We start from the raw sequence: 15,815 nt of genomic DNA, 5'->3' as shown, positions 1-15,815 counted from the left end.
TTTTTTCTTCTTCAAGTGTGGCCTCTTTTCTTCGATTTCTTTCTTCAGTTTTTCCAAAAGTTCATAGTAATAGACAGCATTAATGGTCTTTCCTCTTTCTAGGTAGTCAATAAAGATGATGCCTTTAGCATCCCAAAAAACCGAGGCCATCACTTTACCCGCTGATGGAACTGTCTTTGCCTTCTTTGGTGGTAGCGAACTGTGGTGTTTCCATTGCTTCGACTGTTTTTTTGTTTCAGTAATGGATCCATGTTTCGTCAGTAGTCACAAACCAATGCAAGAAATCCTGTGGGTTTTTCTGGTAGAAGTCCAAACACTCCTTTGACATCAAAGTGCGAACACGTTTTTGCTCGGTGGTCAGCAGATGCGGCACCCACCTTGCTGAGACCTTCGTCATACCCAAATCTTCGGTTAGGATGTGGTGCACTCGACAGAGATGACTGTTGTCTCAGCTATCTCACGCGTTTTCAAACGGCGATCTGCTAATACCAAATTGTGAACTTTGTCGATGTTTTCTTCAGTGACAGCAGTTGACAGCCGTCCGCTGCAAGGGTCATGTTTCACACTCTCTCTGCCAGATTTAAAAAGGGCTGTCCAGTTTTTCACAGTGGTGTACGAAGGAGCAGACTCTCCTAAAACTTCATCCATGTCAGCTTTGATTTGAGATGGGGTCAACCCTTTTTTCGTCAGGTATTTTATGACCGCACTCTCCGTCTTCTCCATTTTTGACAAAGCATGTGACACTACTATCTGCTAAGCTGTCGTGGCAAAAGTTTCTGACAAATCAAGCGGAAATTGGTATCGTATCTTTAGCAAAGATGGCTGAATTATTCCCGCCAAAAATTAAATTGATTGCAGCGCCACATATAGGCAAGGCCGCAAACTTTCCGAACAGCCCTCGTATAGTTATTCTTGTTTGTGATATCATCTTAATATATAAAAGGATGATTGTATAAATTCTTATCATTGTGCATAATCTAAATATGCTGTTTTTACTTTTCTGACTGTTATGTATGTACGTACGTATACATAAGGGAAAGTATTGGAATTATGTCAAATTTGACCCACTGAGATTTTTGCAAAGCAAATCTCCATGTTTTGAGATCAGAAATTAAAGAAGTGGTATTAGTAATGCTGATACATATTGTAAGAAATGAAGATTTTCTAAATTTCAAACACATCTGTAAATGGTTGCTTTATAATAGTAAAAAAATAAAAAGATTGATTAAAATACAAATAACAAAAAGCAATAGACATAATCTTTTGTTAAGGGCATTATTTTTGGGGAGGATATCAATTGTCTTATGACACTTCCTTTGTATATGCGATATATAAATAAAAACAAGATATCAAAAGTTGAAATTTGTTTATTTAATGCAAAATACAATATCTTGCATAGTGCAAGAAATTTAAATTCTCAAAGAAAAAAGAATGAGGTTAAATAGCATATTGATTGTTTCATCGAGAAAAATATAATTTATGTGCAAGTGTTAGATGTATCCTTATGAGGGTACATAAATTTTTAGGATTAAGAGAGTTATATAAAACTACTTTTATTATAGAATAGTAATATTATATTCTCCAAGGAACTGGTATTAAAGTTCCTATTAAAATACATAGCATAATTAGAGCCAAATAATAGAGTATCTTATAGTAATGCTTAAACCTACCCGTCTGATGTCCAATAAACTGATTAAGATTGCATATTTTTGTGCTTGCTATAACACACTTGTGGTAAAATTTATTTTTGAATTTATTCGATGTATTGTTATCAAGGCAGGTATCATGCTTGGAAGTTACATCCTCTGGACTGTTTGTTTTTTTCTTAGTGCTAATTTCTGTTTTATGCGAATTGCTTAATTTTTCTGTCAATGTTTCTTTTAAATTAGAATGTAATATTTTGTTTGGTGTATTTGCCATGTTTTTTTGTTCATTAGTTTTGCCATCATCATTGCTACCATTATTTGAGGCTGTTTTACTAGATTTTGAATCCGATGTGTGTGCTTGGGTTTTATCATCTGTTTTTAAATTGATGTAAAATGTCTTTTCAGCTTTCTGAAGTGAATTTTTAACATTTTTTTGACCGTAATGGCTTTTGGAAGAGCTATGGATTTGATTAATATAAAAGTTTTTGTTGTATGAACTAATCATTCCTTTTTCTTGTAGATTTATATTATATTTTTCAGCAGGAATGTATTGAAAATTGTTTTCTTCATCTGCAATCCAAACTGCTACTTCATTTGAATTTGTAATTTCCATCTTAGCAAATTTTTTATTCTCTTTTGGCAAAACTGTTTTATTTTCTTTCAATGGTGATTTTTCTGATTTTTGCTGTGTAACGATGCATGACCCTTTGTCTGTTGTTTCCCATGAAAACATTGGAACTTCTTGAATTCCATGATAGTTACAATAATTATCGCATTCTTCTCGAGGGCTGCCACAATGAAGTTTTAACTATAAAATAATAATTTAATATGTTAATAATTTTTTCTGCTTACAGCATAATTTAAATATGAAAAAAATTTTAAAACTGAATGAAAATGATAGCATTATTCAAAAAATAAAATTATCTAACAAATTGGATAATAAATTTTTAAATGCAAAAAACTTAAATTTTTAAAAATTTTTATATTAATTAAATGCAATGATATTGCAGAGAATTAAGACTGTGGCAATGTGTTGCTAAAGGTTAAAATTTTTCTGTTTAGTTTGTAGATTTATTCTTTCCTCTATCATTTTGTCCTTTATTTCTTTTCTGGATGTACAGAAGGGCATAGCCCAAGGGGATGAGTACAAAATGGAAGGAAAAAAACAGATTCTTGCCTACATATAAAAGTGGATAGAGGGAAAGAAACAGTAGGAAGTATGTGCATGGGATTGAACGTTTCATATATGTTGGCAACAGAATTGAACTAAGCCAAAAAATTCAGTTCCACTGAACATAAATCAATGCAGGACTATTCAGAATGAAAACAAAAAAGGATCTCATCATCTAAGTTAAAAATAATAATGTTAATATATCCTATAAATTCTTTTCTTCCTTTCTTCTAGTTCATAAGTTAGTTTTAATTAATTTCTATGAACTTGGTATTGAATATGGTGGAATTTGTCAGGAATTTAAATTTGTGAATCATATAACATAAGATTGTTAAATACATTCAGTATTAGTCTGTGATCTATTTATATAGGTGCACACAAATTCTTATAAATCAATACAAGAATATACCGTAATTATGGTTCAAATGCTATTTTGTTATGTCAATCATGAAAACAACTTTAAGAATAAATTTAACAATAGTGTTATTTCTTAGGTTCAGTTAAACTGCAAAATAAAGATTGACTTGCATTTGAATTTCTACACGAGACATCAACTTACAAAAGTTGCATATGGGGCAAAAACTATTATTTAATACTAATTTACTATAGTACTAATTTAAATGTCATTAAACTCCTTGTTCTCTTCTTTGTTTCCACAATAAAAAAGATAAAGAGGAAAAAAGGACAAGTGTTATTGCACCACAATAGTCTCTCAGAACATTAAGATACAAGATAAATAAATAAAGCAGAGAATAAAAATGTTAGTTTTTCAATGCAAATAGTCTCTCAAGTAAAATAAAATATATTTAAAAGTCTTAAAAGAATAACTCAGCTCCCTTCTGTGACAAAATTTGTGCCTCTAATAAGAGTTCAATATGCAATTTATAGGAGCTTCTAATAATTGAGTTGTAATGGTCAATTAACTATACCACTAGTATGATTTAGTTGATTCTTTAATACATTTTATCAATTTGTTAGCTTCTGATTAACAAAATATAACAAGAAATAAGTAAATTTGTGAAAATATAGCAAAACAGGAACAATTGGAAGTGAAAGTGAGAGAGTGATTATCAAACAAATAAAAAAACAAAAAATTTCTTTACTATTTATATGCTGAATATTAAATTGTTAAAAATTCAAATATCAACAACTCTTAGTAAATATTAAAATATTTATCACACATTTTTAAAAATAAATATGAAAAAAATTATATATTATTAAACTCTTTATTATAATTAAAAAAATAGATGCATTACTTGTCTGTTCCTTTTCAGTTTCTGTCTTTCTGAGTTCAATGCTTTATGTAAATATCGATTTTCATCTTGGATTGTTTTCATCTGATTCAAAAGATTGTTATTTTTCATCAGGAGATATTCTCTCTCATATTTTTCTTGACTGATCTCATCCAACTGTTTTTGTAACCAATAAAATTTCTCGTAAGATTCTTCGTAAATGGGCAGTACCATATGCGAATATTTTTCTTCATTTGCAGCATTTTTAACTTTGTTTTCTAAATCTAATATTTGTTGTTCTAAAAATGCTTGATTTTTGGACCATTGACTGGTTTTACTGGAAGTGGTCATGAAGATGTTTCATCTGTAATTGGATCAATAAAATATATTTATATTTTTAAATTTAATTCAAAATTCATTGATTTAATTAAAATTCTCATCTACAACACATATTTAAAATTCTTATTTTGCAATCATAATAGATTTTATTCTGATATTAAAATAAACTGTAAACAAAGATCTCAAGGGTTTTCTTTAAAAAAATATTATTGTTTAAATATACCAATGAATTCATTTAAATGCAAACAAGTCATCTTTTTAAAGAGGTTAATAAGAATTTATGTAAAATAAGAAAGCTTTAGAAATGTAAAAAATCAAACTTTTAAATAGAAGTTTATTTTCTTTTAATATATAGGTGTGTTGACTTCTCTATTGATCACTAAGGAATTAAAAAAAATTTTTTTAACTCTTGAAAATATTTCATTTGAAAAGAAATAATTTTAATACTAATAAATCGTTGAACAGAATTAATACTTAATTTATTTGCCATTGTATTATAAATTTTAGCATGAAAAATGAATGAAAAATTCAATGTTTGTTGATTTTTATATTAATAAAAAATCTACAAAGCATGGAAAATAATTGTCTAAAATGTTTAATGTATTAAGTTTTACAAAACTTAATTTATTTAATATTTTATATCTGCATTGTTTTAATTTTAATATTTTATTTCATAATAATTAATGAGAACTGATATTCTTATTGTGACATTGTCAAAATTACCGGGCTGCAATTTTTAATCATATTTTAATTTAAAATATCATGTGACTTCTGGTCTAGACTGGAAGTTCTTATATAGTTAATCAGGCTTTCAGTGTCTAAGCTTTCCATATCTGCTCTCAATTTTCATATATCTAACTCCGTTCTCAAGATGAATTAAGGATGATGGATGGACGATGATGGTGGGAATGTTGCAATTTGAAAATACAACTAAAAAATATCTATTTTTATATATGGTAATTATAATTTTTTTAAACACACTGTCCTTCAGTTATTCATGATGAGTTTGACCAGGCTATAATGGAACAGCCAGATGCTGAAGGACAGGACCCAATATATCTGAGTCAAACCATTCATGCAAAGTTTGAAGTTTTGACTTGTAGATCTTTTAGAATGATAGGGTGGCATCTTTGCCACTTTGGCCATACTTTACAATATTCACTATTAGCATAATTTTACTATAAAAATACATAACCTACTTGATATAAATTCCAGATGAGTTTCCAGTTTTCTTTGTTTTTGTAATATCTTTTAGATATACTTGGAATTTTTTAGTATAATTCAATGTTTCCAAAATAAGTTCTTATATATAAGTGTATAATCCTGAGATAACTTCACAAAGTAATGATTGTCTATTCCTAATAAAGTAAAAAAATTAAATTAAAATATTCATTTCACATTTCTCAAGAAAAAATTTAAAAAAATAAAAATATTTATAAGATTTTAACTGTTATAAATCGTATTCAGTTTTGCACATGTCTAAATCATGATAGAAACAATTTATTACCATTTTCTATTATTTAAAATAGAATTACAATGTGCATTTAAAATATGATAGCATTTTTGTTTGCCTGTATAAATTATAATTATTTATTCATTTACAGCCACTTGATAAGTTAATTGAATAATTTTAATTATTGGAAACAGACATTAAATTATACTTGCTTTTGATTAATTATTCTCTGTATAAAGTTGAATTAATTTCTAAGTTAACAACTGCTACTTTACAACTGGTTAAAACTAATAAACACTGCAAAAACCTAACAAACCAGCAACAAAGTTATAAACAAAGTGTGAACATTTTTGCCCTTGTTAAATGGGCATCATCAGGCAACAAACTGCTGAGAAAATCACTGGGGATAGCCAAACATGTGTGTAGGGGATAGGGTGTATGACATAAGAAGAGACAAAGGGGAGAGGAAAGGGAGTTTATATTTCATAGAAAGATTTCCAGGCAGTGGAGAAGGAGTCAATGCTGCAATAGTTTATGGCTGAGTTATGGCAGGTGGTCTTATAAATTTCCACTTGTTCCAGTTGTTTAAGGACATATGGTTTAGATTCGTTATGTAAGAGGTGAGTCTCTTGGAAATTTACCTGAATGCCTGGGCTAGATGTGTAGACAGCCAAAAATGTATTGGTTAAATTGTTTTGATAGATGTTACATATCCATCTCAAAGAACATCAAAATCTATCAAAAAGGCTTTGGCTATCTACGCATCTGATCCAGGCATCCAGGTAAATTTCTATGAGATGCACCTCTTACATAATGAATCTAAACCATATGTCCTCAAACAACTGGAACAAGTGGAAATTTACAAGACCAGTTGCCATAACTCAGCCATAAACTATTGTGACATTGACTCCTTCCTAACTGCCTGGAAGTCTATGAAATATAAATGCCTTTTCTTTTTGTTGTCTGATGATGCCTGTTTAACCTGGGTGAAAATGTTCACATTTTGTTTATAACTTTGTTGTTGGTTTGTTAGGTTTTTGCAGTGTTTATGAATTAATTTCATTATTGTAATAAAATTTTATCAAATGAAACTGTTAAGAAAGCTATAATTACAGATAATAAAATACTATTCTAAACAATTTATTAATATATTTAATTTAAGATACAATATTATTTTATCAGAAGCATAGAAAAAAGAGAGAAGTAGAGAGAGACCTTTATCCTGAATGCTAAACAAGAAAGAATTTTATGAATGCTCCTTATAGACAAATAGTTATAATTGTTTAATGCTGAAAATATTAAAAAAAAAAAAAAAAAACTGCTGTTTTATTTCAACTTTCTGATACGGATGCACTTAGTTACTGTGGTTACTCAGATGAATTAATACACCTTTAAGACTTTTAACAGTAGGCAAAATTTAAATAAAGTTAACATTTTTGACCTGGTTAATGGATCATCTTCAGGCATGAAGTGGAAAATTCCACTTCCAAGTGTCTATGTCCAGTGCTGTTAAGAGCTTGTAGGGGCCTGAGGTAGAGTGAGCTCCTTTTTTGCCATTATTTTGTTTGAATAAATTGAAATACATAGAATGTTTCTTTATTAAATAAAAAGTAGTTTTAAAGATTTTATTTTTTCTTAGTTAAAATAACATTAATTTATATAGATAAGAACTACTTAGTACCCCTAAGACTTCTCTGGGTGAGGAAAAATCCTCAGCTCTCCCTTAATGACTCCACCCAAGTCTGAAGATGGCTATTAACCAGATCAGAAACATTAGCTTTATTTAAACTTTGCCTACTGTTAAGGTGCATCAATTAACTCAGTTCAATGTTTTTCCCAGAAAAAGTATTAAGTGGTTAATCTTCAGTGTTGCCTGGCTTGTACTAAATATTTTCTTACAAACTTCTGTTAATAACAATGAAACAAAAATCATAGTATTAAACACAACTGGACTATGTGCCAACATGTTTTTATCTTTATTATTTTTTAAATAAATAAAATAATATGTTGGAGGAAATATTTAGTTGGTTGTTCAACCAGCTAAAATTGGATTGGGGAGAACACTGTCAACATCATTCATCAATGTATACTGTTAAAACATACAATATTATTGTGAAAGGATGATCCACAGGTTGAAGAGAGATTTAGAACAATAAATCCATTATATGCTTCTGCATTAAATGTAAAAAAGTTTTTATAATTAAAAAATTTATACAAAATCTTTGTTTAACTGTATAGTTGGGTTAATCATGAAGCAAACAATACTTGAATAAAATTCTTATTTGAAAGTATATTTTCATATAGAATAAATTTAGGAGGCTTTTTTTGAACTAATCAAATAAATAGTTCTTTAACAAACAAGTTTATATATTGACATTACAAACATTTTATCCAATAAGTGAAAAATAGTTATTATTTCTTTTAATTAACATAGTTTAACATAAATTTTAAAAATTTATTAACAATTTAATATAAAGATCAGTTTGAAGCTACTGTTCATACCATCCTGCTAGAAATTGGTAGAATGAAATAGATAATTAATAATTATCATCAATCATCTGCTAATAGGCTACATTAAAATAGTTTCAACTTTCAACCTGAGATGAAATAATTTTTCTTGACAATGAATCAACAAGATTATTGAAATAAAATTCATGTAATTAGCACATACATATATACATACATTAATACATACATATAAATAAATAAATAAATTTAAAAACATTACTGTATATATACAATTTGTCCAAAATTTCTGACAGATTCTTTTATAAAATTTTATTAGATATTTTATAAGAATTTTTCTAGAATTTAAAATTTCTCCACAAGTTTATATAAATATAATATAATTTTGTTATAATTCTTACATATGTTTTTCCTAAGAAATTTTACTAACAAATTTTATAAATTATTCATAAACTAGTATTAAATTTATTCATCAATAAATAGAAAATACTCGGCCATAAAACTAAAATATTCTGCTTAAAAAGAAAGAAATTAAAATAATTTTATTACAATTGAAATAATCATAAAATTAAATTTTATATCTAAAAAATGATGATAAAAAAGTGCATATTAATCAGTTAAAGTTTTTAAAATTAATGATGAATTTAGTATCATTATAAATTAATTAAATAAAATTAAATTTCCTAACATACAATTATCTTCAGTGCCTCATAAGAAATTAAATAAATGGTTAACAAAATTGAATATGCATTGATATCAATCAAATGAAGCATTACTGTTTATATAAGGTATATTAAGCTTTATATATCATTTATAGATTATTATAATAGCATGCTGAGCCAGAATGAGTCATCAAAATTCTATATATATCAGTAAAAGACAGACTAAACCTTGGCTCCATCATGTCTGGTGATAGGAAAAAAGGAATTAAAATATTAAAAAAACTTTTAATTAACCAACAATAAAATTTAGCATAATTTACTTCGAATTTCTACATATTCTTTTATAAACCTGAGAATTTTTGCATTTAATAAACACAAATTTAAAAAAAAATTTTAATGTATATAAATAACTCATTATAATATTTGAATATATTAATTTAAAATAGCTTAATAAATTAATTTGGTATCAAAGTTATTGAAATTAATAAGACTCTGTAGGAAAAAGAAAAGAAAAAATGCCAGAATAATTTTTTCCTAATGTATAATGAAAAAAAAATGCATAAATACGCACTTAAATATATGTTTACTTGTGTATATTACTTTATAAACAATAAAAAAAATGATTAGAAATTATAATTAAATTAGAAATTATCGGAAAATACTTAAAAATTGCCTACGAAAACAACAACAACAGTAATATGTACAATCAACAAAATCGATATACAAGTGTATATGCTATGCGGTAGTAACGCACCTAAAAATGACAACGTGTTAATTTTTATACGAAATATATTAATCAATTACATAAATCACGCGGAAACGGGCACGGGTAACGCGTAACAGAAACCGACATCACCTGAATTCTTCAGAAAACGCTTGGGATGAAGTGTGTAGAGGCGAAGACTCATGTCTTCTCGGATGAATCACATGGTCTGGAATGACGTCATCGTCGATCAAGTGGCGTCGGGATTTTAAGAGAAAAGTAAAGAAAAAAAATGCGTAAACGTCTTTATGATTAATGCAAATATTTAATTCGTATCTGCTCCAACTTTTATGTTCTTCGTTATAGAAATTTGTCGATTATAATCGCTTTATTAGACGATATAAATCGGTATTGTAATTAAAGTGCCCCTGTGAAGATGTATTTCCTGTTAAGCTTCTATGTTTTACTTGGAGTACGGCTCTTAAGATGCCGTTTATTTACAGTTCTTTCGGCATTTGCGTTAAATAAATATTTCTACATGGAATTTTATATGTAAATAAATTTTTAAAAATTTATTAATTTTAAATTTGATCTTTAAATTTCAAAAGTGGAAGATGATGATAATCTATTAAAGTGCTCTAGATTTGAATAAATTTTATGCTGATTGAAATAGGAATCAGATGGGGACTAGTATCCAGTTCAAATTAAGAGGAAATATGAATTATCCAAGTTTGAATTAACGAGTTTGTATGTATAAATTATTTTATGTATAATGAAACGTAGTCTCCACTTTCACATCAAGTTATTTTCTGAAAAACTGTGAAATTAAGTGGACTACTATTTTTCAGAGATGAAACATTGAACTAGAATAACAGGATAGTCTGATTGTTGGGCTGCAATTTGAAAAAATTGTAGACCTATAAAGTTTCACTGTTGTTTGTTTATCTGTCCACATGTCTGTCTGTCTATCTCTGTCTTTCCTTAATCTCTAGAATGGAGTTAGATAGATGAAAGATGAGACCAGATATGAAAACCTTAGAGGCAGAAGACCCCAATTGATTGTATATGGACATCCAATACATTACAAATTGGAAGTCGTGTTATTTCAATTCAAAAATTTCTCTTGAAAGATGTTAGATAGATGACTAGCACAACTCTATTGCTAACAGGAAAAATATGATGGTACAGGGGCAAGCCACTACTTATTGAGGTGGAGAGCATATATTTTAAGTTAAACAAGTAAAATGGCAAAGCCATTCTCGGGACAAGATCACGTCTTGGAGGGTGTGAGCAATGCATGTGCAAATCTTACACTCGTGCCTGTTTGTAGAAACAGTCTTAGCATTTTATATTTTATTTTGACCCAGTTCTTGGTCCCCTGACAACCTACAAGACTGGTTTATTTTGTGTGTGCATGATTTGGGCATCAAATACTCTGTGCCAAATTGCAATTTCCGACATGTACTCCTTCATACCTCTAAGGTGTGCAACCATCGACAGTAGCACGATNATTTAAATATTTTAAAAAAAAAACATTAAACTTTATTATTTTTATTTTTTTATTTTACAAATAAACTTTTAAAATAATAATAAATAATGAAATCCTTAATTAAATATTTACCCGCGGATTAATAATTATAATTATAATCCGCAAAAATTGGCAGCAAGAAATAAGCTACGATCGAATTAACCAATCAGAAATCAGCCAAACGAAAGGATTCTCGGAACTTCTTTTCCCGGAACCGGAAAGTGAATCACAACGAAGGCCTCGTTTTGGCTCTTTTCATTGACTCGATTGTCAATTATAAGGTGCAAACTGGAGACGAAAGAAGTAAGGATAGTTTCTTTATTTCCGTATTTTTAAATGTATAAATAAGTCATTTAAATATATAAATAAATGAATTATATATCCGTTATTCATAAACCTTCTAATTATTTAATTTTATTTATTTATCTTTCCAATTTAGCAATCACACATGGCGCTATTAACACTACTTTAACACTACCGAAGCCTAAATGTCTTATATTGAAGCTAAATAATATAAATTCTTGAATATTAAATAGCTAAATTGTATATTAAGTTTCTTTTTAATTATATTCTAAAATTAGGAAACATTTAGAAGTGATCTTACTTATTTGCTGTGTGTGTGTATGTTTGTCTGTCTGTTTAGTTATAATTTATGAAGGGACTTTAATCAAGATATGTTTATTATTCAATATTAAAAAGAACTTACTTGAAACTTTCTGAAGTTATTTTACATTAGTACACTTGCTATTTAATAATAGGTGCTATATAACTTGATAAATTGTCAATTTTATCAAAAGTGATAGTAAGAAATCTATAGTTTTATATTGAATATAATACAATCCTAAGCTCTTAATTATCAGTTATAATCTTTGTATATAAACTTTTTTCTGTTTTATAATTAAGACTTTTTTTCAGGTTTCAATTAAGCAAATGATAGTAAAATTTTGTGAAATAACAATGCATATANTTTAATGATATCAGGCTAAAATGTATGTATGATTCCAGGCTTTAGTATGTGATAAAGTATGTGAACGCTGTAACCTTAATCATTCTGACATTTAATACAGTACGTTAAAATTCATAACTATGTGTCACACCCAGAATCAAATGCATTTTTTCTGCCAGTTTTCATATTTTTTAATAAATATAATTTTTTTCGTCAGGTTTTACACATCGAACCTTATTTATGTATTTATTAAGAGTTGCTGCTTGATAAATATGAAAATATTCATAATTTGTAGTAATTTGATATTGTTATATAAATTGTCATCATTATGATTATGATGGTGATTTATTAATTTTAATTTACTACTTAATTACTAAAAATACGTGAAGAAATAATTATTTAATTAATGGATGAAGATTTTATTTGAAATAGTAATAGTTATTTATTTTATCACAATATGATAAATATATTTTCTAAATGATGTTTTTTTTTTTTTAGATTTACTGATACCAATGGTGAATTGACAAGCAATATGAACTTGCCTAGACAAGAGTCAATCACTATTGAAGATGTTGGTAAGTTGTTAAAAAATGTCATTAAAGTTTTATTAATATTGATATCGTAATTGTAGAAATCACTTTGTACGGAATGTTCACAGGCCAAATTTAATTCTCTTAGTTATGCAAAAAATGTAAAAATAATATATCCTTTGAATAATATTATTTTATGTGTTGTTAGATAAAAGCTATGCCTGTAATAATACATTCAATAATGTTTATTTAAATTTAAATTTTAAAAGAACTTTAAAAAGAATGTGTGTTATTTTACCAATTTCTCTGTTGTTTAGTGGAGTTAATTGATTTGGCAAGTGAGCAGTTTGTATATAATTTTTGCTTAGAATATTTGAAAAATATTGATGATGATGAAAATAATGAATATTGAATAAAAAATAATGTTTGTATATGTGATATGCAATATAGAAAATTGTACATAAAGTTTAAATTTTATTGAAATTAGTTAATTGTGGTTATCATACAAAGTGTTATTTTTTTTTATTAAATTCTAATTAATATTGTAATAAAGATAACTAAGTATTGCATCTTGAAGCAAAATTTAGGATATTTCTTTTAATAATTTAAATTCATTTTATTTCTTCTAAAACAGCAAAAAACAAATGTAACAAGTAGCTGACATACACAAAATCTATCAATCTTTGCTTTTCTATAACTTGTAAAGATAATAGTGGCAAGCCTTTGTAGCTTTCAAGTAATATTCTTGAGGTCAAGACTTATTCTAAAGATATTCTCAAATTACATCTTCAACTCTTCTATATATATAATTGAGATGAGTTGATAGTGATAATAATAATAAGTGCAAAGCCCAAATGGTTAGGAGTTGAAAATTGAAATTTGGTACACAGAATACATCATGAGAATGCACATTAAGAAGATAATTTTGGAAATTCCACCTTTCAAGGGAAGAGGAGGAGAGAGTTAGTTTCAGTCAGTACAAAGTGTAAATAATAAAGCAGGAAAGTAAATAGTGGCATATATAGTATACNGTTGAGTGATTATTTATTTATTATTTTTTTTATTTATTGAATTCATTTAAATGAAAATAATTATGTATGAGACTTCAAATATTCTTTTTGTTTTAAATGAAACAATGTATTTGAAAAGGTATGTTAATCAAGTTTTGATAATTTATTCAAAAAAATTTTTTTTAAGTTTGATAAGTTTATAATAATCAAGTACAGTAATGTTTTATTTAAGAATCAAGTATTTACAGTATTTGCAATATTTACATCTAACTTGTAAAATTTCTATTAATTTGATCACATTTTAAAATAATTTTTATTGAATTTAATTAATTTTGATACATCTAACAAACATTGTTTTTGTTTAATTTATTTTGTTAAAATATATTTATTTCTTTGTTTTTAACATACAGTACTTTAAATTTAAGCATGTACAGTTTGATATATGTGCTTTAAATATAATTACAGATAAATTTTAAATAATTAGAAATAAAATCAATTTTTTCATTCATAAATCTTTTAATTCTTTAATAATTAAGATTACAAAAAAAAAGATTTCTTCTTAGATTTCAGTATGTGTTCCTTATCTCCTTTCCTTTTTGATATGTATACTCTATATAGCTTATATTAAACTCTCTGTTCCAACCAAGCAGTTCTCTTTTTACTTTACTCCCTGCCACACCTTGCATTTATTATAACAGTTTTCTCTTGTCATATCTTTGTTTTTAAATTTCTGATGACATATTTATTGAATACATTTTGTATTATTTGACCAATTGATATTATAATGCATAAATTGAAGTTTTAATTAAACAAGTAATAAAACAAAATTCACATAGTGTATAATATACTTAATAAAGTGGAAATGATGTTTTATAATTTTAAAATTTATTATTTGTTTGTTTGATGGGATAAGACAATGCAACACAAGAGTAGTCTGCTAAAGGGAGTACTTTCCATATGGACTTAAGGGTAACTGGCCTCTAATTAGATGCTAGACGGATGAACACACACAGAAATCACCAAATGACCAGCCCATTGGTTAGACATGAATGAAGAATAAACTACCAGGTTCAGTGGTATTATTTGTTCAGTTGCTTATGGGCAAAATTTTGTAATTAACTAAAACAATGATAATTTTAGTATATTGCTTGTATACCATTTCAGTTTTACAAGTGAAACTATTTTGTGTAAATATGATTTTTAATTAGGTGTCTTTATATTATATTTATAAGAATGTATAATAAAATAAAAGTTTGAAACTATGCATGCTAATGCATGAATAGTTTTTAATGATGATTATTTTGGTGTTATACATAATGCCAAGACAGTAACATCATTAAACCATTTAGAAAGACCGGATAGCCGAGCGGTCAAGCCTACCACTCTGGGGACTCGGGTTTTAATCTAGACAGGTTGATAAAGCCCAAGGAATTTTTTGTGGGGGTAGTTTGTTTGAATTTGTTGGGCCCCATCTCTCACCACCTGGCTGAACTCATAATGGGCTTGCTAAAGAGGTCCTCTTAGTGCCCACAGGGCAGAAAGAGTTTAAAAAAAAAAAAAACCATTTAGTAAGATTTAGTTTAGATTGAATGTAGTTAATTAATTATAGAAATTGGAAAATAATGCAAAATAATGTGCAATTATGACTAATATGTTGAAATTATTTAGAATTAAAATTTTTACATTCTTATTTTATTACAATTGAAATCAACATATTTAAAATACATGATCTTGATGATGATTAAAAAATAGTTATCATTATCATACATTAAATAAATTCTGTGTAATGCAAAAAAAACTGAAATGTAAACCTTAAAAAATTTAAATGCTGTTTGACCTCAATGAAGAAAACAATAAATTTTAAAATTTTAAATAGTGATAGGAGATGTTTTATACTAGTGCATATAATTAATTTTTTATTTATAACTTACTAGCTTAGCCGTCGCGCATTGCTGCAATCTCAGAAGAAAGGAAATTCAAGCAAACTTGTTATGATAAAATTCAATTTATATTTTATCATTTTTATTGAAACTTATTATTATTATTATTAATTTTCATCGGGAAAACATTTCAAAGTGTCGTTTCAATTCTATTTATTTATTGGAGTGCTTGTGGATACACGATATTTT

At 27.2% G+C, this 15,815-nt stretch overlaps 1 protein-coding gene across 1 annotated transcript; it reads right to left on the bottom strand.

Moving 5' to 3' along the window:
* Window positions 1–938: 938 nt before the first annotated feature.
* On the bottom strand, window positions 939–10,022 carry LOC111638905. Its single transcript, XM_023384675.1, has 4 exons — window positions 9,826–10,022; window positions 5,588–5,746; window positions 4,074–4,413; window positions 939–2,454 (listed from the first exon to the last, which is right to left on the bottom strand). The coding sequence occupies exons 3-4, from the start codon at window positions 4,398–4,400 to the stop codon at window positions 1,573–1,575; spliced, it is 1,209 nt and encodes a 402-aa protein (XP_023240443.1). The 5' UTR covers window positions 4,401–4,413; window positions 5,588–5,746; window positions 9,826–10,022; the 3' UTR covers window positions 939–1,572.
* Between the last annotated feature and the right edge of the window lie 5,793 nt (window positions 10,023–15,815).

The sequence above is a fragment of the Centruroides sculpturatus genome, unplaced genomic scaffold, assembly GCF_000671375.1.
Source record: "Centruroides sculpturatus isolate CEXI.00-Female unplaced genomic scaffold, Cexi_2.0 scaffold1059, whole genome shotgun sequence".
Lineage (NCBI taxonomy): Eukaryota > Metazoa > Arthropoda > Arachnida > Scorpiones > Buthidae > Centruroides > Centruroides sculpturatus.
The sequence above is the reverse complement of the archived record's forward strand: the minus strand, read 5'-3'. Positions and strand labels throughout refer to the sequence as shown.

Coding starts and splice junctions, on each gene's coding strand:
- LOC111638905 (XM_023384675.1), bottom strand. CDS start 4,400: ATGACCACTTCCAGTAAAACCAGTCAATGGTCCAAAAATCAAGCATTT. Junction 2,455..4,073: donor AACTGAAAAGGAACAGACAA/GTAATGCATCTA, acceptor ATTATTTTATAG/TTAAAACTTCATTGTGGCAG.